The 26,733-nt window shown below is 31.4% G+C and overlaps 1 protein-coding gene across 2 annotated transcripts; it reads left to right on the forward strand.

Annotated features, from left to right (window-relative positions):
• Positions 1–381: 381 nt before the first annotated feature.
• LOC130451364 (nuclear factor interleukin-3-regulated protein) lies at positions 382–21,081 on the forward strand. 2 transcript variants are annotated; one of them, XM_056790342.1, is made up of 2 exons: positions 382–452; positions 19,186–21,081. In XM_056790342.1, the coding sequence occupies exon 2, from the start codon at positions 19,206–19,208 to the stop codon at positions 20,370–20,372; it is 1,167 nt and encodes a 388-aa protein (XP_056646320.1). In that variant the 5' UTR covers positions 382–452; positions 19,186–19,205; the 3' UTR covers positions 20,373–21,081. The 2 variants fall into 2 exon arrangements, with proteins under 2 accessions (XP_056646320.1, XP_056646319.1); XM_056790341.1 differs by lacking the exon at positions 382–452 and adding an exon at positions 17,005–17,293.
• Positions 21,082–26,733: the final 5,652 nt, after the last annotated feature.

Here is a 26,733-nt window from a genome sequence, read left to right on the forward strand (position 1 = left end):
GATTTTCTCAATTGTATCCCCTCAAAAATTAATAAAAATGGCTGTAATATGAATGGAATATGAGAGGAGAATATATTAAGTACTTTGTAAGAGGAAAATTACGATTTATGAAGACATGGTATAATTTTTTATGGTTTATGTCTATAATTGCACGTTATTTAGTTTTCTTTCTTTAAAAATAATTTTATCGGAATTTTCTTTGTATGAAATTAAGTATTCTATATAAATAATAATCATAGGTAATTAAAAAAAACATACAGATTATTGATATTTGGTAACAGCACGTTTATAATTAGTCATAAGATTTCGTGATAACCTTTTTTACATCATTTATATTGCGAAGTACTATCGTAACCAACCTTAAACTTCTTCATTGATAGTGGAAGAATAATTTAAGGTCATTAGATAGTATACTAGTGTGAAAAGTGAATTTTGATCAAAACCTTATTTTTGTGAGTAACCCGTAATAAAATAATTCGATTATTGTATTATTTTTGTCACAAAACCGTTAAATGGCAAGTGGCATTGAACTTTTTGATTTTCAAAAACAGTAATATCTAGAAACCATGAACTTTGGACGATAAATATGTTGTTAATCTTACATGCAGAATACTAACCTATGTCAACATAATCTCTTACAAGCCGTACTTGTTAATAGCTGAATTTGATGACAAAATTTTAATTTACTGCGTCTTGATAACTCCATTCGATATTTTTCGAATTAGCCTGACCTAAGTCGATATAGTTGTTTGTCTTGATTGTTTATTAATAATTATGCAACATTAAGAACTATTTTTAAACATTTGCTACTTTTCTTCACTTATTAAAAAGTTTATAAATTAGGTAAAAAAACATTGTATCGCTTGTGTGATATAATTTTTTCCTCATCAATTATAATTGAATTTAGTGTATATATAGTATGTTTAAAAAGTGGAAAAAACGGCTATACAAATAAGTTCTTAATAGATTTACGAGAAAAAGTTTCACTTAAAAATTCTATGAGTGCCAACCATAAATTGTACCCCTAAATTTTTTGTCGTTTTCTGTTTATTAATTGCATCTATTATCATATAGGGTGTTTCAAAAAAAGGTGATCCCTTCTCTAGAATAGATAGAAAACTGACTCTGACTCTCATAGAGGGCGCTTGTTACACGGTTCGTACCAAGTAGTATTGAACATAACTTTTTCAATATTAGATTTATTAATCAAAATTAAACATCATATTTAATTTTACACCAAAAAGCTACTCTTGATTAAACTCGATTCTGTGTACCGTTTTCGGAATATTTTGCTTTGAAAATTATAAAGTAATAACCTATGCTGGTATGAAGTGATGATACATGTATTAATTAAACAAAAAATCACTGGAAATTTAGAAAAAGATTAATAATATAAAATAGAATTCAACCATAGTAAGTGTTCAAAATGTCCTCCGTTTTCACGAAAATACAAGTCTATCATCAATCTTCTGAACGGTTGGGAGTCAGCTATGAGGTCATCAAAGTGATTTTGAATTCTGTCTTCCAATTCTTGAAGTGAATCTACCTGTGTAGCAGCAAAATTTTTCTTTAGAATACAACCAAACTGTGTAATCCAAAGGATTAAAATCGCATGACCGAGAAGGTCAATGAATCGGAGCTTCTGCACATCTACCAATCCATCGATTTGGAAAATGTTTCCTTAACCAATTACTACACCTTCTATCAAAGTGCGGTGGAGCTCCATCGTGCAAAAAAATAAAGATCTTCGCTCATTTAGCGTTAAATCTTCTAATGTCTCGAATAAGTGATTACTTTAAAATAATTATCGGCCTACCCTAGTTTACTTTTTTAGATCTCACATTCCTAGAGGCTCTAAATGTATTTCTACTTAGTAAGTTTCTTCGAGGAAACTTTTCTGCATAACGCGTAACAGCTGCACTAGAGTTTCCTAAACAGTCGTTAATAACTAAATAAAAATAAATAATTTTTTTCTTCAGCGCCCTTTATCTTGAAAAGAAAGGCGTTTTTCAACATAACCCCAAATATTTTTCAGTTTTCTATCTATTCTAGAGACGAGATCACATTTTTTTAAAACGCCCTGTATAGAACACTATATTTTTGTCCACACTATAGTCTATTTTTATTTACGAAAGAGTAATAAAACCTACTTACTAATCCAAAACTTAGTATGGTCATTTTAAATATTATTATAGAATAATCTGATTATTTTCACAATCACCTGTACCTGAGCTAATAAAAGTTTTGAGGTTTTTATTGGTCTTTTATAACCATGAGATGTAGAAAACAACAGAAAACGGTTTGGACTGGTCAAAAGCCCTGTGTATTAATAATCACGTAGAAGTATCATGAGATATATTTACCAATAAATATTAGAAATTTGTCTTATTCCAATTCCAAGGATCTCTTCCAGAAAAATGTCCCCAAAAATACGATTTTTCCATTAATTGAGGTAGTCCAAGTTGTGTATTATTTACAGTTTAGTTTAGTTACAACTTGCAAGGTGCAATGTGCAGTCTATTGTTGTTAGTTATAGTATGATTATAAAAATTTCAAAAAGGCTGCGTAAACATCATTTAACAGTTAATATAAAACATTAGTATTGTAAAATTGTTTTAAATCATTTACAGAGAAATATTTATGTAAAAAATTTTGATGACACAGTGGAATTAGTTAGTAGTATGCTTGGTGCATATTATAAAATGGAAAAACTTAAAATCGTATTTTCAATGAAATTTATTGGAAAGAGATTCTTGGAATTAAAATAAAACGAAGAGTCTAACCTTTTGAAAAAAAAATCTTAGAATATGCCTATGTAATCTTAAATATACAGGGTATTTAGAATAAATTCCCGAAAACTTGAATTGGCTCAAGTATATTTACGAAAATTTATATTCAGTAATAATATTCAAAATTGTACTAAGTTTTGCATTTGGAATTAGGTTTTATTACTCTCTCGTACATGTGTTCCTATATCTTCCATTAAGGCGGATGTCATTATGTAAGAAAATTGCGTCAATAATTCTAAAGTTGTTTTCGATAAGCTGAAGGTGAACTTGTATTTAAGAAAAAATGTGACAACCTAATTGATTACGTGTTTTTCAGTCCTTTATCTGCCATATTCAGTGATTTTCTTTCATAGTTTCTTTCGAAGCATCATTTCCAGCAGTGGCGTGTTTAAAAATTATTTTCTTTTATCGTTTCTCATTTGTTTTTTTCTAAAATCAACTTCACCCTGTATATTAGCTATTGTTCTACATCTACTGTGTTATTTTTTTGAGTAATTCGATTACAGTTATTATTACAAATCATGAAATGAGATATTCACCTAATTTAGAGGCCCAATGAAATTAATCTAATCACAAAATTAGTTGCGTAGTTTTTTTTTTATAAATTGAAAACGTTAATCATCTATTGAAAGAGGTGATTCAATATTATGAAATTTAATAATGATAAATCCCATTATTATTGTAACGATTGCAACAGGTTATCGATAACAAATTATTTCCAGTTGCGACATGTCTTTAGTTTCTTAAACAAAGAATCAATTCCCTTGGTTAATTCGACAAGGTCATTAAAATTAAGGTTCAAGGTTTGACATTAGATTGATGACTAAAATACGGGTCATTTAATACCCAATTTTTTATTCAATATCATAAAATGGTTTTTCATCCCACTATTAATACATTTAATAAAAAATTCAGAAAAATCTGACAATCAAATATTACATTGAATCTGGTAGAGTTTATTTTGAAATTTAACTAAAAAAAGGGCGATATCAAGTATTTAGAGGGTAATTTTTAAATCTAGAAGTAATTTAGTAAAGAGTCTAATCATAATCATATATTTGAGTCATTACATATTCTCTAAATTATGTACAGAGGTATAGGTATAATTAGGTCATAAGTATTTGGGTTGGGTGATTTAATAAACACTTTCTCTTACGTTCTTAATTTATTTACACACTATAAATACACTTAACTTATAATAATTTACTTATAAATATCACTTAAATAATTTCTGTGTACTAATTCGTTCTATTCATTGCGAGTATTTGTTTAAAACTAACTGCGTTTACACAAATCATTTATATACCTAAATAAAATTCTAAAAAGTTCTAGAACAAAAAGAAATCAATGAAATAAATAAATAAACTATCCTATAAATTATTTGAAAGAAATACTATAAATAAACCGCCTTCTATAATAAAAAACTCTAAAAGAAAACATCAATGGCGCACATCATTTATCTAAGACCACCATTTAAATTAAGCATTTAAAATCTCACAAATACGTGAAATTACATCTAAAAGCAAGCGAAAAAGAACAATTTAATAATTTTGTACTGTTATTAAGAAGTGTCAAACGTTATAATCATTTTGCATAATAGTTTTCGAATTTTTATTGATAAAACACTGATTGTTAAGATAATTGAACATGGAAAAATATTCCAATTGCACTCCTCCTGAAATTGCAGGAACTGTGTGCGATGTAACTCATAACCTGCATCCAGAAAAGTCAAGAAAAAAAGACATGAAGTCATGCGGTGATTTTTTTAAATGAAAGGCTCGAACGTAGCTATTTTCTGTTCTAAATCGAGAAGTTGTTTGAACATTACCTAAGAACAATTGTGGTATCTATAATTGGATGGTTGACGAGATCACCAATAAAGACGTTTTTTTTTGTTTGACACTTAACAGTGACAGGTCGTCATTGCCAACATTAAAACTTAAAACAGATGCAAAACAAAAAGTTTCAAGCAGCCGTGACAGCAAGAGAAATTTATGATATTGAAAGGGAAGACACAGATAATGAGTAATGTGGAGATTTAACGCTCTAAGATCATCCATATCGCCCATATTTGTGGGAAATTGAGGTGACGCACACGCCGATAATCGGACTCCCTTAGACCTTCTAAAAATACCATACATCTCCATTTAAAATCATTAGGTGCCACACGAATTAACCATTGAAGCTAAACTTCGAGTAGAATTGTGTAAAGAGGTATTTGCCCTTTTTACTTGCGATGAATGATGGATTTATATAAACAACCTGAACATAGGAAAATCACCAGAATCCATTCCGAAGGGAGGTCGATTCGAGTGTGAAGTCTTGTTCTTTGCCATCATTCCAGATGGTCGAGCTATGTATGTCGAGGTATATAGTGGACAGATGATGCACTACCTTGTTCTCTATTATATGTATAGTTTGAGGAATATAAATTGAAGAATATAAAAAACTAAATACAGCAGATGAAGATTGTGTATTACAATAATTTTGTAATAATTTTTGAAAACATATTGGTCATTATCAATGGTCTAAAATGTAGTTTAAAGGAAAAAAAATACTATCCTTCATTAGTGTTTTCATAAAAAACGCGTATCGGGTCACGTAATGCAAATAATGTTCTTAATAATTTTTAATGGTTCTGTTAAAAGTATTTCATGTCATTAGTATCGATTACTTGGTCAAATCAGATAGGTATGTAATTTTTTATGTATACAACTAAATTTAAATTACTTCAGTTTCTATTTTAGTTTTGTAATTAAATAATAAATAATTAACAGCAAAAATTTTTATATTGTTCAGTTATTTATTGAAACCATATTAATGCAATTCATCAAATCTAGTTTCTTACTGTTTCACGTTTTATGCTAACAGTGTAAATTTGTTACATCTCATGCCCTAATTTCGTTATTTTCTGTTATCTTTCAGTACATGAATATGAGTAAATTTACTTATCTTAAGCTTTCCTTCATATTTTAAATTTTTGAATTACAATTCTTCGACTTGTCACAGTATTTTTTGTATTTTCATTAACTATTACTAATTTTTATAATATATATTCTCAACCACTTTCTTCCCGAAAACCGATAAGCTATTTTCAATTTTCTGTTATTATTTATTATTATTCTACAATATGATTTTACGGGTGGGATTTCACACTCACAATATTTCCTTTCAGCTACTCATATTCATGTCACATCATTTTTCGGGACCATAGTTTTATATTTCGCAGAAATTTGGGGATACATTAGTGACAAAGAAACTATTATTAGGACCATAAAATCTATATATTGTAACTGTCATTCGAAGATATTGAGCTTATTCAACGTAGATTTAAAAAAAGTTGGTGATATCGCTCGCTGACGACAAAAGTGACCAAATCCAGAATTTAGGCAAATATGGCTAGGGACCTAAAAATTCACTTTACCACCAAGAAATTCAAAAATTGACTTATTCCCACTACTCAAGGCTGAAAGCCATCTGCCATGTTTATTCACTAATGATATTTTCTTCGGCAAAAGTCTAGTTTGAAACAAGCAACTGCACTTCTAGTGGCAGAAGAGCCCATAAATCATATGCTTTCAAAAAAATCGTTGTTGACGGCTGCCCCTACTATATACAAAGTACCTATTTCTGTCAAAATACTTTTGATGAATCTGGAATTATTCCAAGTTGACGAGATTGTCAAAAAAAAGTTTCTTCTTATTTTTTGTTTGAAACTTAACAGTGACAGGTCATCATTGCCAACTTCAAATTTTCAGTATTTTATTGGAGCTCAGTACGAAACTCATTTGCGTATCGTACTATGTTATAGGTGCAAAATTTATGTTTTAACATCTATTAGGTTTTGCAATCTGTTATACCGATTAACATTAAGCAAAATAGTGTGATTTAAATACAAAGATAAAAATGAGTAATCCAGCCTGTACCTTTAAAATTCAAGTGTAAGCTAGAGATCCGGCATCATATTTACAATAATCTTATCTATATGAACTAAGTCAAGTGTTTTTGTACGGTCCAGTAGATTAACCAACAGATGATTTGGGTATGAGTCCAGCCTGCTTACTTGGGAGGAGCTTTTAGGTCCCTACGTATCAATCACATCGTTGAGTACATACCAACGGGTATTAACAATCTGTTTTAACATTTTGGATTGAACTCTCTTCAGTATATCGATACTGGAGTGCCTCATAACTTTATTCTATAGCATGAAATTGACCTGATGATTACTTTGTAAAGACGTATTAACCAATACATGTCGCTGAATTGTTATCTTTTGGTATGTGTTTCTTCTTCTTTCTAAATAATATATCGTTCTTTGAGAAAAATCTCTGAATGACAGATGATGTGTCAACTTAGTGACAAAAGACAATTTATAATACATATATAAACTATATTCACGATATCTGCAGCTACTTTGTTCCTTTTTGACGTTATCTTCAATTTTTCTTTTTCATTATTTGAAATCTTCTATACCCCTCAACTTCTTTCTTTTAGAGATGTTTTTATGTTTGTTAATGATGGTCTTTTATAGTCAAGAAGTTAGTTCAATATATGTACATACTTAAATAAAACTTAATTCCGTTGTTAAACAGCGTTTAAAAACGTCAATTATTCAAGTTCGAAAATATTTATATTCCGCGAAAAGAGAACTTAAGTAGGAGTTGTTAAAATAAAAATATTTTGTTATCGAAATATATATCGCTACCTTGTGAGAAACATTTGCAGTGAGAAAGGTGAAGGTCAGTTCGTTTAAAAGTGAATAACAAAGTGCGTTTTAAAAAAAATGGAATAAATCATGTACATAAATGAGGCAATCCAAAGGAAATGTCGATATAAATATTTTTGACGGATTCTATCAGATGTATATTATTTTTAGGATTATGCAGTTGTGCAAATATCAACAATATGTTTACATATTTAGATCGATTACAAGAAATATATTTCGTAATAGTGGCATACAGCCACCACCCGTTTTAATTTAATTAAAAAATTTATATTATCTCTTTTCAAACTTCCAAGGATTAAAAATTTATTTTATTACATGTAATATAATTTTTTTACGAACAACAAACCAAATCGACCATGTACTAGTGGAAAGAAAGTATTCAAAATTGATAACAGATTTCAGAACGGACGCGGACTTAGAACATATATAGATAGTAATAAAACTAAAAGAAGAAATACCAAAATACAGAGAAAAGCCTAAGGATCTAGTAAAATATTATGTAAAGGCATTAAAGAATGAAGCTGTGGTAGAAAAAGTTGAAAATGTAATGACCACAAATCTGAATAACATTAGAAGATATTGAAATGGAATGGACAGAGATTAAGAAAACAATGAAGCAAGAACTAGAAAGATTGGAGAAAAAGGCAAAAATGAATGGTTTGATGAAGGCTGTAAACGGGAATTGGAAAGAAGAAACCTACAGGAGAACACACGGGAAAGAAAGCAAAGAAAATGTACAGAGAGAGGAAACCAAATTGACCGGACAAACATATTACAAAGACAAAAACAGCTCACTCATAGGAGAAAAAAGAGACATTGGATGGATAGAAGGAATATTTCAATGGACTGCTGAATAACGAAACAAGAAGACGAGTTCGAAGAAGAGAAGACAGTGAATGAACCAGTCTTGCTAGAGAAAACACCATCGAGAGTGGAAGTAGGGAAAGTATTAAATAATATGAAGAATGGCAAAAGTACCGGTATAAATTGGATTCCAATAGATGTTATAAAGTATGGTGGTGAACCATAGAGGGAGCGAATGTATAAGTCAATCATTTACCCAGTACGTAAAAAAGGGGATGTCACAGACTGCGTGGATTATAGGAGTATCACTTTTTTGAATGTCGTATACTAAATCCTAGCTGGAATCATAAGAAGTAGATTGGACAGAAAATGGCTCAACAAGTGGGTGAGTACCAGGGAGGGATTGCATTCAGAATTTCCATTCTAACTTAACCTAACTAACCAGAACAATAGCTATGACCAAGGATTGAATCTCTAGCTGTTCTTTGTGGATTTAAATAAAGAGAAAACATTCGTTCCAGGCGTTAGCAGCACTCGGAATACATAAGAATATACTACATTTGGTAAAAATAACTCTGTCGAAAGAAACGTAGGTTTGGATCAAGGACACCCACTATCAACAGTGATCTGCAACCTTTTACTACTAAATAAGTGGTTGAAAATAGGTGGATTGTATAATACTCATGATCACATAATGTTTTGAGCCCAAAAATTTTCTTCATAAAAAGTTAAAGAATAAAACAATTTCTGTAACTGGTACTTATTATATTAATAATAAAATATTTGGAGGAAATATAAAATTGAGCGGCCTCTCTGATGATCTATTTTTGATTCGAGTATTATTTGTAATCGCGTTCGATTCTGACTTCACTTCTTATGTTTTCTTATAACTGTACCTCGTATTACGTTTAATGCGTTTTTATATTAACAAAGAGATAAATTTTCACCCAGTATAAACAAGTTATTTATGAAAAAAATTGGATTTTTGACCTTATTCGCCGCCAGTGCAATCTTATTTTTGTTTTCGCGTAGGTTATAAAGTATTTTTACCATACCTGTAATGCATTGCAGACGATTATAAATAACATGTTATTGACGTTTGAAAAAATTCAACAAAAACAACTTTGTTTTCAAATTCTGCAAAGGTACTTAACCCCTTTTACGAATAATTATCAGTCTTCATTGACTTGCCTTTCATATGAAAATATTAACAAATTCAATCGTTGTTTGTCAGATGCAAAATATTTGATAAATATTATCTGTTTGCAAAAAAATCACCAGTGTCGGACCGGTTTCTCAATGTCTCACACCCACGAAATTACGTAGACTATTTTAAATTTTGTTTTCAGCGATCGTTCATATGATATAAATTACTCACATATACGAGGATATTTAATTATTTTAAGTATTGAACTTTCAATGTTTTTAATTCATGAAACATTTTTTTATCAAAAACTATCATAAATTAATTAACTCGAATAACAAATAATAAATATAGAAATACAAGGTCAGAGGATTAAAACTGTGGGCACTTTTAAATACTTTGGAATAGCAGTAGAAAATACAATCAATGAAGACACAGAGATTGCTAAAACGCTACATATTTCATCATAAACAACTACTTGATCAATCAAAAAGTCTCAAGAAAGATAAAGCCAAATACGAAGATCTGGAGATTATATCACAACAAAGAAAGTTAAGTTGGTGGGATGATTTAGAAAGAACAAAAGATTCAAAACGAGTGAAGAGAATATGGGAAGCAAAAGTAGGCAAAAACAAAAAAAGAAGAATACTTAAAGCAACATGGGATACATTAATCAGTACTATACTTAAAAAACGAAATGCAACATAGCGAGAAGCAAAAAAACAGAAGACAATAAGAAAGAAAAGACAAAAGTTGTAAATACTAAATGAATGAACATTTAGATCACCACAATATGTGATAATGTGGATTCGTTTGTATAGTTCTCCTTATAAGCTCCTTGCAATATGTATAGGCTGACTTGCTCATCACATTGTCCAATGACTACCAACTTGTCTCATTCCAAAAAATAAAAGTTGCTATCATTTGGTTACCTCCTCACATTGGCATCGTACGCAACGAACCATCCGACCAACAGGAAAACAGTGCTTCAACTTAAATCATCACCCATAACATAACTATTCAAAAGGACTTACTTTAAAATCAAAATAACGTGGCAGGAAGACTAGAATACCTTATACTACATACAACACCCTCAACCAAGTAACTTGACGGGCCTCTTAAGAAAATATTTAACCGTTGTATGAAGAAGAAGAAAGGTTGTTGTCGTCTCCAACAATTTTGGATCTGATTACCAGGCATGCATATCAAACCAACATTGGTATCCCCGAAAATACTAGGTCAAACATTCATTATCTGTATGGGTGCTTTTGGATGTTAATTACAACAAATGAACGTGGATTAGTATCAGTTCCATATCTGTGGAATGTTCCTACATCAAAGAAAACATATTTGTGTGGACATCTTCATTTTATTCTTGTACCAATTGTATTTATGTGCATGAAATTTCTTACTTTTCGAGATGCACCAGCTACTTTTTTTATCGACTGCTTCATTCCGTTTCCATAGAATCATTCACCAACTCTCTCTAATTGCCACTCCACACGTCTTCTTCTTCGAATCATTTAAATATTTCTTAGTCTTCGTGATAGACCAGCTACTTTTCTTATCGACTGCTTTATTTCATTTCCATTGAATCATTCATCAACTTTGAAATATACGGATGATCAATATATTTATTTTAATGATTATTACTGAATATGCGCTTTCCCTTTAGCACGTTCATCAATTTTTAAGTAAATTCCCATAATTTTTATTTTCTACTAATGTTATACACCATTTTGAAAACGCCACATATAAAGTAGCTCAAATCGTACAAATAGATGAAAATCAACATTTAGAAAGTTATTACCTCGCAGTTATTTTTCGTCAAACCACAAATTTATCTTTTTCAAAAACTTAAATATTTGTTAGTCTCTTGTTTATCATGAGACCTAAGTCGAAACAGGTAGAAAATTTCAAATTAGAAAGTTTTACCGTTCATTTTCTCTGAATTTTGATAAAGATACTGTATAATATATAATTTAAACATTACACTCATACAGTGGCGTGACTACTTCCGGAAATAAAAAATTACGGCTCCCCATAAAAAAACAGTACCTATATATGTTCATGGAGACATAAGAATATACCAAAGTAATCCACAAAGATGTAGCTGATCCGCTTTGGGTATCGGGTGTGTTACTTTTTATTAATGCACTAATTTCCGCCTTTCTTTGTATTTCTAGCTTTTTTCATAGTCTCTTTCCAAGTTATTCTCTTTTCTCCTAAAGTTGCGTCTGTTCTCTGAAGATTCCTTCGAGCTCCCTCGTTTTCTCTTTTCTATTGCTCTAGCTTACCAAATCCTTTTTGCCCCTCTATTTTCTTTTATTCTACAAAGGTCTCCAAACCATTTGAGCTGATGTTTCTCAATTGTTTTAATTCTCTTGCCATTTCTTTTTTTATTCGATCTTTGCTGGTGACACCTATGACTTCATTTCTGCTGGTTTAATTTTGCTTTTAAGTAACTTTGTAAGCTACCATATTCAAGGATTTGTAGTAATATTGATTTATATAAGTTAATTTTGTTTTTTTTTGCTTTTTTTTTGTTTCCCGCTTAATTTTCCACCACATTATTGATATTCATATTCCTTAAGATTACTGCCTGTTTCCATGTTAATAAATTATGTATCAATTTTTGTTTATTCATTCAGATAATACAATTTAATATAAACAACAAAAAAATACAGAATGTTAATTAAAAATCTATTGGGCCGTTGTCCTCATTCGATTATTATCTAAACGGCTGATAATCGATTATTTTTCTGGCAGTTTATTGAGAAAATTTTGAAGTATCATTTATTATCATCTTAAGGCAGCAGTTTACTGACCCCGCAACATTACCTGTACATTTTTGTTAAAAGCAATGTTCGCCTATTTTTATGTAACCCAAATTTACGCCACTACCGGTTACTGACATTAACCGCCAAGCCAAAGTTGTTTCAAATCATTTCAAACATTCGGATGCTTTCATTTGTATAATAAAGTTATATTTTTAAAATAATTACAGAGATAAATCGGTTAATATATGAATTAGCACATCGTATGAGTTCGTGGACAAGAGGATATGCTAAATCAGATTTTGCCACTAATTAAAAAAAATTATAACAATTTAGTTACTAAAAGAGCTGAATTGCGAATGAATTGTCAAATTTAATGTATAAATTTATAGCAACCCTCGACTTTTTTATAACTTTCTAAATAACATTGTTGAAAACATGTCACTTTTCTTTGAAAATGATAATGAAAAATTATAAGAGTAAAATATTTTTCGAATTAAAATATTCCATGGTATGAAAGTGAAATTTTTCAAATGAACTGACAGATAAAAAAACTAAACTTCTGTGAAATTTTAAAATTAAATCACTTCTAATTAACCCCCCAAAATGGTTCAATCGATTTCTAATTACCATTATTTGATGACTTTGTCTCGTACAGTGTAAGATATTATATTTTTTCGAAATTTGTAGGGATACAATTTAGTACGGAGGTAAATTGCCCCCAATAATCATATTTTGGTCTCCCCTATACAATAGTTATGAGTAGACACATTTACTTTGTACTGCCCTTTTTGATTTCTCTTTAAATATATTAAATCGTATTTCATAATATTTCACAATCCTATGTACGAAATTAAAGTAGATTAATATTTCAAAAACATAAGAATATGAGTAATATTTTGATACATTTTTAATTAAATTGTAGAAAAAACAATTATTTTCAATGTGTTGTTTATTTCTTTTCAATAAGTTTATATTCAGTAGTTACAAATTTTTATGACGCAATATTTTTGCTAATGAACAGTTTTGATGGATGGATTACCGTTTATATACGAGGGAAACAGCAATAGTTTATATCATTGTCAGGTCAAAGAACTGAGTAAACACTATTTTGTTATCTGGTGCGTAATTCGTTTTGTGACGCAATTTCAAGTTTTCAAATTTGTTTACTGGCGAATAAAACGCAGTATTTTTCTTAAATGATATCGTGAACATAATGGAATTTTTTTAAATAGCCATCGAGACGTATGATAGGAGTTATCTTTAATGAAAAAATATAATTTTTCTTATTTTTTCCATCTCAAATTTTATCAAAACTGTCTAGAATACGATTTTTTTTTCTTAAATGCTAAAATTAACGTTCTTCAGTACTTTTGTTAGTACGAAAAGTTTTTAAGTACTACTAGTACAAATCACTAGATCAGAATCATTTGGAATTGTTTTACTGGTACTAGAAATTATTCAAAATTCCGTGTACGTTACATATACAGGTATTACAAAAATCGATCTTATTTCTTCTTATTTTAAATGCAGTAATTTAAATTTGTAATTAGTTCGTAAGATAGTGAACAAAGTGATTAATATCAAATGATATAGAATTTTATATGCATTTCTCTTTTTCAATAAGGAACAATGCATTTTTTGTCATAATTATTTTTATTTTCCACATAGTTCCTTCAAAATCTATACATTTAGTCCAATTAAAACTTTTTTCTCCCTTCCAAATAATAGTCATAGTTCAAAATATTGAAATGTTAAGGTTAGAAAACATGCTGGTGAAATAAGTATGAGAAGGTTTGTTGTCCTGATGGAAAAAACCTTTTCTTTTTTCAAAGAATACTGTCAGAATACTGTCCTGTTATTGTGTTTTTATGTGGTCAATGAACGCAATCCCATGACTATCCCAAAAATCCACCATCACTCTTCCTGCCTATACAATTAACTTTGCCTTTTTTGGAACAGGTTTGCAATTTGCGACTTTTTTTTCGTTTCTGGATTGTTGAATTTAGCTGCCCAAAATTTTACGGTCGTAAATGTTTGTGCCTAATTCTTCTTTCATTCACGTAGGCATAATTCCTTTTAAAAGGAATTATTTCATGACAGCTAAATACTCAAATCTTTCCATATTCAGAAAAATTTTTACAAAGACTCACTTATATAATTGTCTAATAGAAACTAATCAAAATATAATATTATTATTATATTAAGCGTTTCCAGGACTTGAGGTATTAAAATTCAAATCATATTTTGCGCGTTTGTGGACTTCCTCATAAGCAATACAACGAAGCAAAGTAAAAAAAACTCATAAACTGCTGACGATACCTCACTGATTATAAAACAATTTTTATTGAAAGAGAAAAATTTTAATTTCATGTGACCAGAATAAAAAAAAGGAGCCAAAAAAACAGCTAAAATGCTTGAATCAATCAGAAAAGAATTACTGATTCGATTTTAATCTTTTTTGTGCCAAGATAACATTAAAGTTAAAATATCTTGAGGACCAAGACATCAAGATAATTAATTGTATTACTTTGTTCGATTTCGATTGTGAATTGAAGTTTTTTTGGATAACAATTCGATTTTTTGATACAGCAATAATTACAATAATCTTCATATTATTAAGTTCGCTTAAGACGGTTTCCTCATGATCTTCAATTACTATAATTGCTATAGCACTTGATATGGATGCCCCCATAGCACAACCATCAATTTATTTATATATTTCATTATCAATTTTGAAGTATGTTGCTGAAAGTGTTAGTTTATGCATCTTTAGAGGGTATGCCGTTATGAATTTTCATTATCTTTGCATTTAATGGCGAAATAAAAATCATCCCAAGATCGAATGAGATTATTATTTTGTTTTCGATATGAATTCGTAGGGTCTTGTTTATTTTGTTTGTGAGTTGTCTTATAAATGAATAACGTCATCATTTTATTATTATAATTTTCTGTTTCATAACAGTTTTATTATATTTTTCTACGCCTGTTACAATAATCACGTTTTTTTTCATTCATTTGCATTTATAAAGAAAGTAATTTCTGAATCGGCCAAAAAGCGTGAAAAAAAGTAGCGCAGCGGATCATTTTTTCATTCTTTTGCGTTAAAAAAAGTGTCGTAACGTGTCATTTCTTAACGCAATTATAAAATTATCAAAATAGTGGATTTTGAACGCTTTCTTTCTCATTTCAATTCGTTTCTCCGATAAACTGTCACACTTGTAGAGTGATGTAGAGTAATAGTGAAGAAAGTTTGAGCTGCACACCAGAAGATGTTGTTGAATCGGCAATTGCAGCAACTATGAATCTTCTCCCTGAGAAATCCATGGAACAGTATTATAGGAATATAATTCTTTTATGGAGTGGCGTACTAAAAAAGGCATAAACAGCTTCACAGAAAGAGTGTTGCTAGATACTTTGAAACTAAATCCAAAATGTGGAAGTCTTCAACAGTTTGGTCGACTTATGAAAGGCACCCTAATGGTAAATAACGACATCAGAAAATACTAGAAACTCATTACATTTTTGAAAAATAAATCAGTTGGCTATAGACCCAAAAGAACTAAAGCATTTGCGCGTGAAGAAATTTCTGTTGCAGACGATCATTATCTCATGCATAAGATATTATTTGTAACATCTTTCAGGTTGCTTTAATATTTGGAATCGCAGGAGCTCTGCGGAGGAAGGAATTATATAAAATGAAGTGTAACGATATTAATAATACCGAAATTTTTTTAATTATCACAGTACATGATACAAAAACTGATGTTCAACCTCGATTTACTGTTATTGGCGAAATATCTGACGATAGATTAAACTCGGTAAACATTTATAAAAAATATAAAAACCAACGACCCACAAATGTCAAAACAGATCATTTCTTTTTGCGGTATAGAAATGGAAAATGCAAAACCCAAATTGTAGGTATCAATACCTTTTCAGAAATTCCCTCGCTTATCGCAACATATTTGATATTACCTAATCCAAAAAAACTTCACTGGGCATACATTTCGACACATTAGTGAATTTCGGTGGCGATATAATTCAACTAAAGAAGTACGATGGGTGGAAATCCAATACAGTTGCGGAGAGTTACGTAGACGACTCAATAAACAACAAAATGGATTCCGCAGTGAAAATTTTAACAACTAGTTCAACTTCAAGCAACATTGTAAATGTTCACGATTCCATCAACAATCCAATAAGTACTAATACAACTATAGACGAATGTTAACTCGTTAAATGTAGCCAATTCACGTACCAATAGTAATGTAACTTCTTTTTCACTTCAAATTAATAATGCTTACAGTTGTACTATTACAAAATAAAAATTGATAAAAGTTATGTCGACTTTTTTCAAGTCTACGGACGTAGAAAAAATTTTGTATGAAATTCGTGAGTAAGATAAACTAGTAGAAATCAAATCGTCGTACTCGTGAAAAAAAGTATTACTTTACTCACTTCACTTATTTCAATATTTTGACATATTTCAAATTTATTTCTATAATTAGCGATAATGTTAAAAAGTATCAGATCTTATTTTCAAAGAAATATAAACTACCTAAAATATGCAAATTAACTAATAAATTATATAGAGACTATAAGTTATAATAAGGACTAAAATCTCAATTCACTATCTAAATATTCAAGCCGCTAATAAATGTGGTTGATGCGATGAAAAATAATAAATACAATCGGACGCATTCTAATCAGAACAAAGGAAAAACTATTGCGAATCCCTGGTAATACCAAAGTTGTCCCTGCTCTGATTGGTGAGTCACTGAGGGTGTTGTCCTCTGACTTTCCCCACCGGCGACTATGATCAACAGCACCACGCGGTTCTGGCTGTCGCGTAATAGCACGGTGCGAGTCCGACTAGTTAACTTGAATCGCTCGTGATTATCGTTCAGTTATTGTCGAATCCTCTTCTAGTTAGGACGCGTGAAGTGACTATCACATTGTGATTATTGTTGACATTGTTTTTTTTTCAAGTGCTTAAATTTCTCTACAAGTTTTTCACAAAATTTATTCAAGACGTCAACTAGTGTAGTTGGTGAGTTTCGGATTATTTTTTAAAATTATTTTCGAATTTAATTAACTTGTAATTGGTGTTATTTTTTTTGCCCCCGTGTGACAGTGTACTGCAATTTTTTTTGTAAAATTGCGAAACGGTTGTTTTGTTTTTCAATTGCGTTCTTTTGAAATATTTATCTCATAATCCTATAAAAATAATTTTGAATTCTAAGAATTACTATTAGTTTTTTTAGTACCAAATCGAGATAAATATTTGGGACTCGATTAGTACTACTTAACTAGAACAAAAGAATTTTTTTAAAATACGTCATTTTATTACTATTAAACAAACTTATTATATAATAGATGAACTGAATATTGCATCGCAATCTTGAACTAATCTACTAGCCTAGTTATGTTACTATTAACGTGATATTATATTCTTGCCCGCTGGCCTTTTCGTGGATAACTGGCGACTACTCGGCTTTCCATTGTTTTCTTACAAACCGCGATGATTCACAATACGACTCGGTAATAGGAAAATCCAACTTATACCTTGTCATTATTTTCAGGGGAAGTTTGCAAGTCATATATTCCTGGTAGATATTTTTTGGGTATTAGGTACGAAAATTTCAAAATTATTGCGTACTATAGTTGTTTTTTTATGGAAACGGTTGTAGCTAGGACAATAACTTTTATAAATGATTATTTTCGCAGACTTGTTTACAAAATGGTATCACCATTTTCCTTTGTTGTTAAAAGATGATTAATCTGTCGATAACGATATCTGCGGAAAGTCGTTACCTACACTTTGACTTCGCGATTACAATCAATTTTTTTACCGCCGAAATTAATAGAATAATATCGATAAATTAATGAAATATAGTTAGTAAGGTCAGTTTCATAAAAATGTTTGAACGCCAGTATAATTTGTGCTCTAATTGAGTTCGTATGATCATTGTTACGGAACCAAGTAGAATTATAGATTACGCAATAAAAGCAACATGTATCCAGTACACGAATTGATATTATAGTCCTAGCAATAAAATTCAAATAAATTTTTAATAGTGACTTCGATGTAAAACCTTTTTTGAATGTCTACATCTTGATGACTTTCGCTAAACGCTTCCCAACTAGTATCTATTTTTAATCGCATTCGGATAATAATGAAAATACTTTCGAATTGATTAATTTACATGAAGATATTTCCTAGACTATAAAAGTAATTTTTATTAAGAACAAATTGAAAATACAACAAAGCGTTGGCAACTTTGGTTTAATGATATTCTGTGAACACAAATACATATCTGAGCGTGAGTTTTAATATAGATCTACCATATTATGTAAGAGACTTTGACCCAGTTTCTTCACGATTTTAAGGTTTTTCAGTATCTAGTTCAACGGTATTTTTATATTAAATATAAATTTTGCGACGTATTTTGTTTCGAATCGTGTCTCATCAGATATGCGCAATTTAAATTGTTTATCATATAATTTATTGAAAAATTACAACGTGCCAGATAATTTCCTAGAACGATTTATTCATATCGTCTATTATTACACGTATTTTGGAGGTGCTTACGCAATAATTACATTTTCTGAGAAATATTTTTCCGATTTCCGGGATAGTTGTAATAAATATTTTTATAAAATTCCACCTATACAAGATAAATAGAAAATAAATGATGTAAATACAGAAGTTTTTCGTACTGTTAGATTAGATTAGAATATGTTCGACTGTATCGTTAATATTATTCCCCCCAACTGGCTTATATTATATACAATATGTATTTAAAAATATATCATCATTAAAATACTAAAAATATATTTCAGTTATAAAATTTAAAAAATGTTTTTAAGTTGAATGAACTACGATATTACATATTACATAATAGAATAAGTTAATTAACCATGTTTTTTCTTTTTTTACAGATGTAATAAAACAGCATATAATGGTTGCCGAATTCGTGGGCCGCGGTCAAAGTGGTTCCCCTGTAAATGGTGAAATTCCACATCTGAATTCAAACTTACCGGCAACGCACACACGTGAAATGTTGTCTAATTCGACCACTCCAGTCGACGATTTCAATTCCTCCTACGGGATGCAATCTGTTAAACATAAAGAATTATTCTCCCAGCGTAAACAGCGGGAATTCACTCCAGATAACAAGAAGGATGACAGTTACTGGGATAGGAGAAGAAGAAATAATGAAGCTGCAAAAAGATCTAGAGAAAAAAGGAGATTTAATGATATGGTACTAGAACAACGTGTAGTGGAATTAACAAAAGAGAATGCTATTCTTAAAGCTCAATTGGAAGCTATTAAGGAAGAATATGGAATCTGTGGAGAAAGTGTTGTTTGTGTAGAAAAAGTTTTGGCTAATTTACCATCTAGTGAACAAGTTCTCAGTATATCGAAGAGGCAAAAAATTACTCATCCAGCTACACCTCTTATGTTTACCACCCAAAGCCCCATTCCTACACCTGTTATACATCAACCTGTAATCGGTTCCCCGCCGCCTCAACAAATGCCGCACCCTCACAATGTTCTTCATCCTCCCCCATCCTCACATTTAGAACCAGCTTACAGAGAACCAGATTACCACCATCCACATTACCAACTATCTTACCACGCTGGTATCCATTACGACTCCAACAATGCCCTGAATCTCTCCAGATCTCGATCCAGAGTACAGTCACCATTCGAAGTCTCAAGTAATTCTGGAGATGAAAGTACACCAGTTGCTTTAACCACAAATGAACCCAACAACAGTTTACCTTTAAAATTAAGACACAAATCACACCTTGGCGATAAAGACGCTGCAAATGCTCTTCTTGCCCTTCAAAACATCAAGCAGGAGCCAGGACCCCGCGCAAGTCCTCCTTGGGATGGCGAGGGCTCTAGCGACGAAAGGGACTCTGGAATTTCTCTTGGAGCTGAATGGTCGGCCGCTGCAACAGCTGCTGCTACTCTTCAGACTCTTAAACAGTCCCAAATAAATATGCAAGATAGTGGAGATGGTGATACCACTGTAAAACACAGACTGCATTCAGAAATTGTTCGACTTTCCACCGAAGTTGAGCACCTCAAGTCGATGATGAATAGGAAAGAAAAGTAAAGAGGGCTCTCATTGTTAGTTTAGTTGTCGATGTGATGAAGTGGTTACCAAAACGCCACTGTTTTTGTGATGATTCTCAAAGGAGATTGGACATATCGTGCTCCAACGGAGCATATTTATTATATTTGTAGTTATTTATTTATATTAATTAAGGTTTAAACTGATGGATATCTTCGTCTAGCACAAACACTGCTTTCATTTGCCAATGTTTTCCTATGATAATTGTTTTTTTTTTGTTTTTTTTTCATTCATATCTATTTTACAATATTGACTTATTGGCTGTTTATTAATAATAACAGAAGGTTTTTAAGAGTAAAATATATGATTATTTAATCACCATCAGTTGATTCTACTTTGTCAACTTATCATAGGGATTAACGTACCTTTTAATGTAAGCTGAAGAAAATATGTGTGATTTTTGTAACTATTTATCTTATGTATAAATGTATGTATTTTTGTTATTTACCACTAGCGATCCATATTACTATGTTATGTTATCTCATTGTATATTTATAAAATATCTTAGAATCGCTGGACATTACCTCAAAATCTAATGTTCACTTTGTTCATGTATGTATGAATCAGAATCTGTCATTTGTCCAGCTTTAAACATAACTATACATATTATAATGAAAATATCAATATTTTCCTATTACCGTTTGAATGTATCCTAATTATGTATTAAAATAAATATTTGCATCGTTTTCAACACGTTGTTTTTTTCCCTTTTTCTCCTGAACTACGAGGATGTATTGATATCTAGTTAGCCTAAACCAGTTCCACGCATAAACAAAATATTGCGTTACCATAGCAACGAACAATAACTTACCAGAAGTGTCAGTGTAAAGTTTGACGTCAAAAAAGTAAACCAGAGCTACGCGATAAATTAAAAGAAAAAAGATATCCAATTGGAGTATCGAGCCATCATAAAGTCCCTGTATTTAAAATGGTTAAGAGGTAAGCAGATTTACGAAGATATGCTTAATACCCTTGGTGATCAATGTACTTCGTATGCGACCGAAAAAATTGGTCTGCAACCTTCAAAAGAGGTAAATTTTCCATTGAAGATGATGACCGATCGGGAAGGCCAGTTTCTGTGTCAGTCCCCGAAAATATCGATGCAGTTCATGACATGATTTTATCAGACCGTCGAATTGGGCTAAAACGTATACCTGATCTGAAGCACTGAATATTTCATACGAACGCGTTCATCACATAGTTCACGTTAATTTGGACATGAGAAAAATTGCTGCAAAATGGATTCCCAAATGTTTGAATGTTGACCAAAAGCGTGAAGGGTAAAAGCATCGCGTTCGATCTGTGCTCGATTTGAAAACACTGTAGACTTCTTCTATTGTTACTATGAATGGGACTTGGATACATTTCAATAATCGATGGATTGGTGACACTCTGGGTCTCCAAGACCTAAGGAGTTTCGTGTCCAAAAATTTGCTGGAAAAGTTCTTGATTCAGTTTTGTGGGATTGCCATGGAGTCATCATGACTGATTTTTTGGATAAGGGTAGAACAATAACTGGAGATTAATATTCGACATTACTGACCACTCTACGGGAAAAAATTAAAGAGAAAAGACGCGGAAAGCTATCCAAAGGTGTTTTGTTTTTGCAGGACAACGCCCTTGCACACAAATCTCATGTTGCCAAATTCGTGATTTAGGGTTTGAATTACTAGAACACCCCCCTTTTTCACCAGATTTGTCTCCGTCCGATTATCATCTCTTTCCTCAACTGAAAAAAAGTTTAAAAGGTCGTAAATGTGTCTCCCAACGAGGAGGTAATAAAGCTGTGGAGGTCTGGTTGCAGGTTCGCTATAATAAACGTATCCAATTAAGAGGAGAATATGTTGAGTAATAAAATATTTTGATATTGAAATTTTGTTTGGTTCTATAGTAGTCTGTCTAAGAATTTTTCAATATATCCTCGTAGCATAAATCGCACCAGGAATTTTTAACCGTAAAGAACATGACATTACTCAATATCGGAATATAGAAAAAATCTTTCTCCTTCTTGGACATGATGTTCCTTTGCACTACTTTCCAGTTTTTTTGCTCTTAATCATTGCCTTTAGGTATCGAGTGTTATCTCGTGATTTAGTTCTCAGCATGCAATTTTCTGAGTGGCGGGACACCCCATATTCTTACAAAACGGCTTAGACAGTGGTCAGTTAGGCGGTGTTCACAGTCTATTTGGCGTTTGTATACTGTGCTTTCGTTGTTTCGTTTTCCCATCTTTGTTGCTAGGTTTTTAGACTTGATTATCTGACTCTGCTTGTGTTTTGTTCGTTCTCTATGTTCTCATGTATGCATATGCTCTATGTAGCTTCTTTCAGTATGCATCAGTTCTATTGGTGTTATACCTCTTATCCGTTTGCCTAATTCGTTAGTACGCTTCTCCAATTTCGTTGCACGGCTATCCACTTAGAAAGGGCTCAATATTTTACAATGCAAAAAGTTGCACAATCACTTGCCAATTGAAATCATCCGATATCATCTTTCCCGCATTCCGCAATAATTTAAGGGCCTATTTACTGGAAAGTGCCTTTTACTTTGTAAACTACTTCAATTCTAATAATAATATTTAATTCTGGACATGCTGCATACTGGTTTTGCTATGAACTTGGGTTTTTTAATTTTTACAAGATTTTTGTATCAATTTTTTGACAATAAAGCATTTCACTCTCTCTCTCTCTCTATTACCTGCAGTGCCGACCCGAGGTTTTTCTGAAGGCTTCAACAAATTATACGAAGGTTGTGGCATAAATTATGTCAACTTAACAGATACAGTTCAAAAGCAGTGTTATTACACAATGGAAATTTAAAACCATCTATACCAGTTGCTCCTTCTGTGAAGATGAAAGAAACTTATGAAAATATTCACTTGCTTCTAGACAAAATTAACTGAAACAAGTATAAGTGACAGATATGTGGGGACCTGAAGGTGATTGGAATTTTAATGGGATTTTAGGGAGGGTTTACGAAACATTGCTGTTTTCTTTATCTATGGGACAGTCTAGAAGTAGATCAAAACTATGTGAAAAAAATTGGCAAGCAAGAAGTGAGTTTCAACCGGAATCTCAAAATGTTAAGTTTATATCCCTTGTAGATCCCAAAAATGTCCATCTGCCCCCCCTTCACATTAAAATTGGATTGATGAAAAACTTTGTAAAGACTATGGGTAAAGAGGGTGATGGATTCAAATACCTTAGAGAAATCTTTCCCCCGTTGAGTGATGACAAATTAAAGGAAAGTATTTTTATTGGGCCACAAATAAGAAAATTGCTGGACGATGACAATTTTGCATAAAAGTTCACTTAGAGCATTGGATGCATTTGTTAGTGTAGTTAGGGGATTTTTGGGCAACAATATGGATCCAAACTACCAACAGTTAGTCGATGAGCTTCTAGACGCCTACAATCCCTTGGTGGTCGAATGTCATTGAAAATTCTTTTCCTCATTCCCATTTTCCGAAGATTTGGGAGCTGTCAGGATTCGGCCATGATGGGTGATTACTGTTGATTTGTGAAAAGAGAAAATGCAACCCCTCATAAAAGGAAAAACTGGAGCTAATTGATATTTAAAGTGATTTTTTTTCAAGATTTTGTTTTTAATAGATGTGAGGCATGTTTATTAGATGTAAACTATAAATATTTTCAATATATACGATTTTAAAAACGTGATATTAGTTTTTTAATAAATATTTTACCAATGAATATGGTTCTATAAATGTAACTTAAAAACCTTACGTGTTACAATTATTTTCTTCATTTTTTCGTATTTCTATAGGTCCATTTTATCACAATATACTTCTTCTTGTGTTACTAGAAAAAAATTTTTTTGTCGACCAGTGATATTAATAATTTCAGTGTATTTTTTATATAATATTTAATTATCTGTAATGTGTTTTTAAAATACGTGTTAAATTATTAGATAAGGACGTAATACATCTTGATATAATTGGTCGTTGAGGTCGTCACTTTTATTTACTCTTGGTAACATAGACAAATGATAAAATAGCAGAAACTATTGTAAAAAATTAGATTTAAATAGAGAAAAATAGAGAATTTTTTTGAAATGACTCATATACATAAGAGGTTAAAAAAATAATTTCCAACATTAATTCCAGCCCCCGTATATATTTATTAGATTTCTAAAACTTTTAATAAAGGTCAAAACCGTTTTTACACGTGAAATCTACGGGTACACGAAACAGTTAAAAATAGATTATACATTTACAAAACTACAACGCATATAATTCGCATCTTGTGCACTGACCATGAAATTAATATGGGACACTCAATATTATGAAACTATTATATCTGCAAATACATATATATATTTGTTTCATTTATATATATATTATATATATATATATATATATATATATATATATATATATATATATATATATGTATATATATATATATATATATATAAAATTTTCGCAGAAATTAGCTAAATGTCATTGACCTAAGATAGTATTCAAATAATTTTTGTTTGGACTTATCATTGTTTGAACGCTTTATTTATTACAGATTATGACTTGAAAACATCGTCTCATATTTTTTGCTACCACAAATGTTTGGAATCTTTGGATACTATTACATAACTACCATTTTCACTTCGTTCAAAAATAAGATCGAGCCATCGATCATATAAATATTCTATGATGGCTCTCTTCAGTTCTAGCTATGGAGGGTAGAGATTAAGGAGAAAAATCTGTGTATATGAAAACTTTTCACACTTGAAATTTTAAATTTTCAATATATGATATTACGATACAATTCATTCACAATTGCTACAGCCATAATCGTTTGTCTACACCAGCGCCATTCTGGAAGGTTTTTGAACTGTTATATACCATATACAACTGGACATTTTTTCAACTTTCCTCCCATATTAAATACTCCTCCTTCTCTCTACCCTCCATAGTTCTAATTTTACCCAATTGGGCCACATGAAATAATTACGTAGTGCGATCCATGAGTATAGTAAATCATATATGTAATACTCCTATATGAACAGTTGGTATGAGAAAAAACATTATGGTGCCGACAATATTCATTTTCTCTCTCGTTCGAGATACTTTATCTATACTGTGCATGCTTGAGAATACGCAGAACCGAGATGAAGCCTCGGAGGATATAGAATTCGTTGTCTTCCTTAGTCGAAACAGATTCAACTTATAAAAACTGTCCATATAGAAGTATTACATATTCTCAAAAATATTCATGCACGCGTCAGTTACAAGTCTCAACAGGCTTTACACAAAGTTTCAATTGGCTGCTTCGATCTTCGTTTTTATAAAATTAAAGAAGAATTATCATCAACACAAAACAGAATAGAGGCTGTTTTCGATGACTTTTGTCCATTATTTTCAACAATTAAAAATTGGTTTAAATTGTTTCGCCGGAGTCAAGAATCATTAGATGTCCCACGTGCGGAAGCTCCTGAGACGGTGAAACTACACAAACCGACATTATGTCGATCAACACGTTCGACTTTCGGCCTGTCCACATTGTACATGTGGACGTGACGACCGACATTCATCTTCCTTTCCCTGGTAAATTGGTTTTGTACATTTTTAATTGTCTTTTCCACTTCCTAGTCGAACGACACTACTATTTCCATATGTCCGTCATCTCTGCTGCATTCGATTCGACTGACTTTGATCCGAACCGACGTGAATCGGGTTCGGTTCGACACAACACGACATGGTTCGACAAAGTCGGGCGACACGTCCACACTTGTTCGATATTGTGTGGAAACAGTTTAAGCATCCTACATGTGCATCTAAATATGACAAAAATTAGTGCAAAGTGGGTGACTTCAATTCTCAGCGCAAGGCAAAAGCAGCGTTGAGTAGAAAGTTGAAAGCAATTTTTAGAGCTTTGCTGCCAGGACCAAAAAAGTGTAATTCGATCAATTGTATGGGGTGATCGAGGTATGGTCTTACTATGACCCGATATACAAAAGAATGACATCGGAATGAAGAGTCCAAAAAGCAAAGATTGCGAGAAGGCTACAATAATCTAGGGCTGCGATGGTGTTTTTTTAAGTGACTTTGAAGAATCAAATACAACCGCAAACTTGGCATATTACTCTCACTTACTATGGCAGTTGCCTCAAAAAATTATTGAGAAAAGTCACGGCAAAATCAGCAGAGGTATGGGCTTGCTTCATGGCAAAGCTCAAGTCCACACTGCTTCGCTTTCCAAGGCTTATCTCAAATTCGCCCAAAAAATTAACATAAAGGAAAAATAGGGTGGATCCCACTTCCAAACTGTTACCTAAGTTATAAGATATTCCTAATTTTTTTCAAAAAGTTTCACGTAACTTTTAAACA

Source organism: Diorhabda sublineata, chromosome X, assembly GCF_026230105.1.
Source record: "Diorhabda sublineata isolate icDioSubl1.1 chromosome X, icDioSubl1.1, whole genome shotgun sequence".
NCBI classification, from domain to species: domain Eukaryota; kingdom Metazoa; phylum Arthropoda; class Insecta; order Coleoptera; family Chrysomelidae; genus Diorhabda; species Diorhabda sublineata.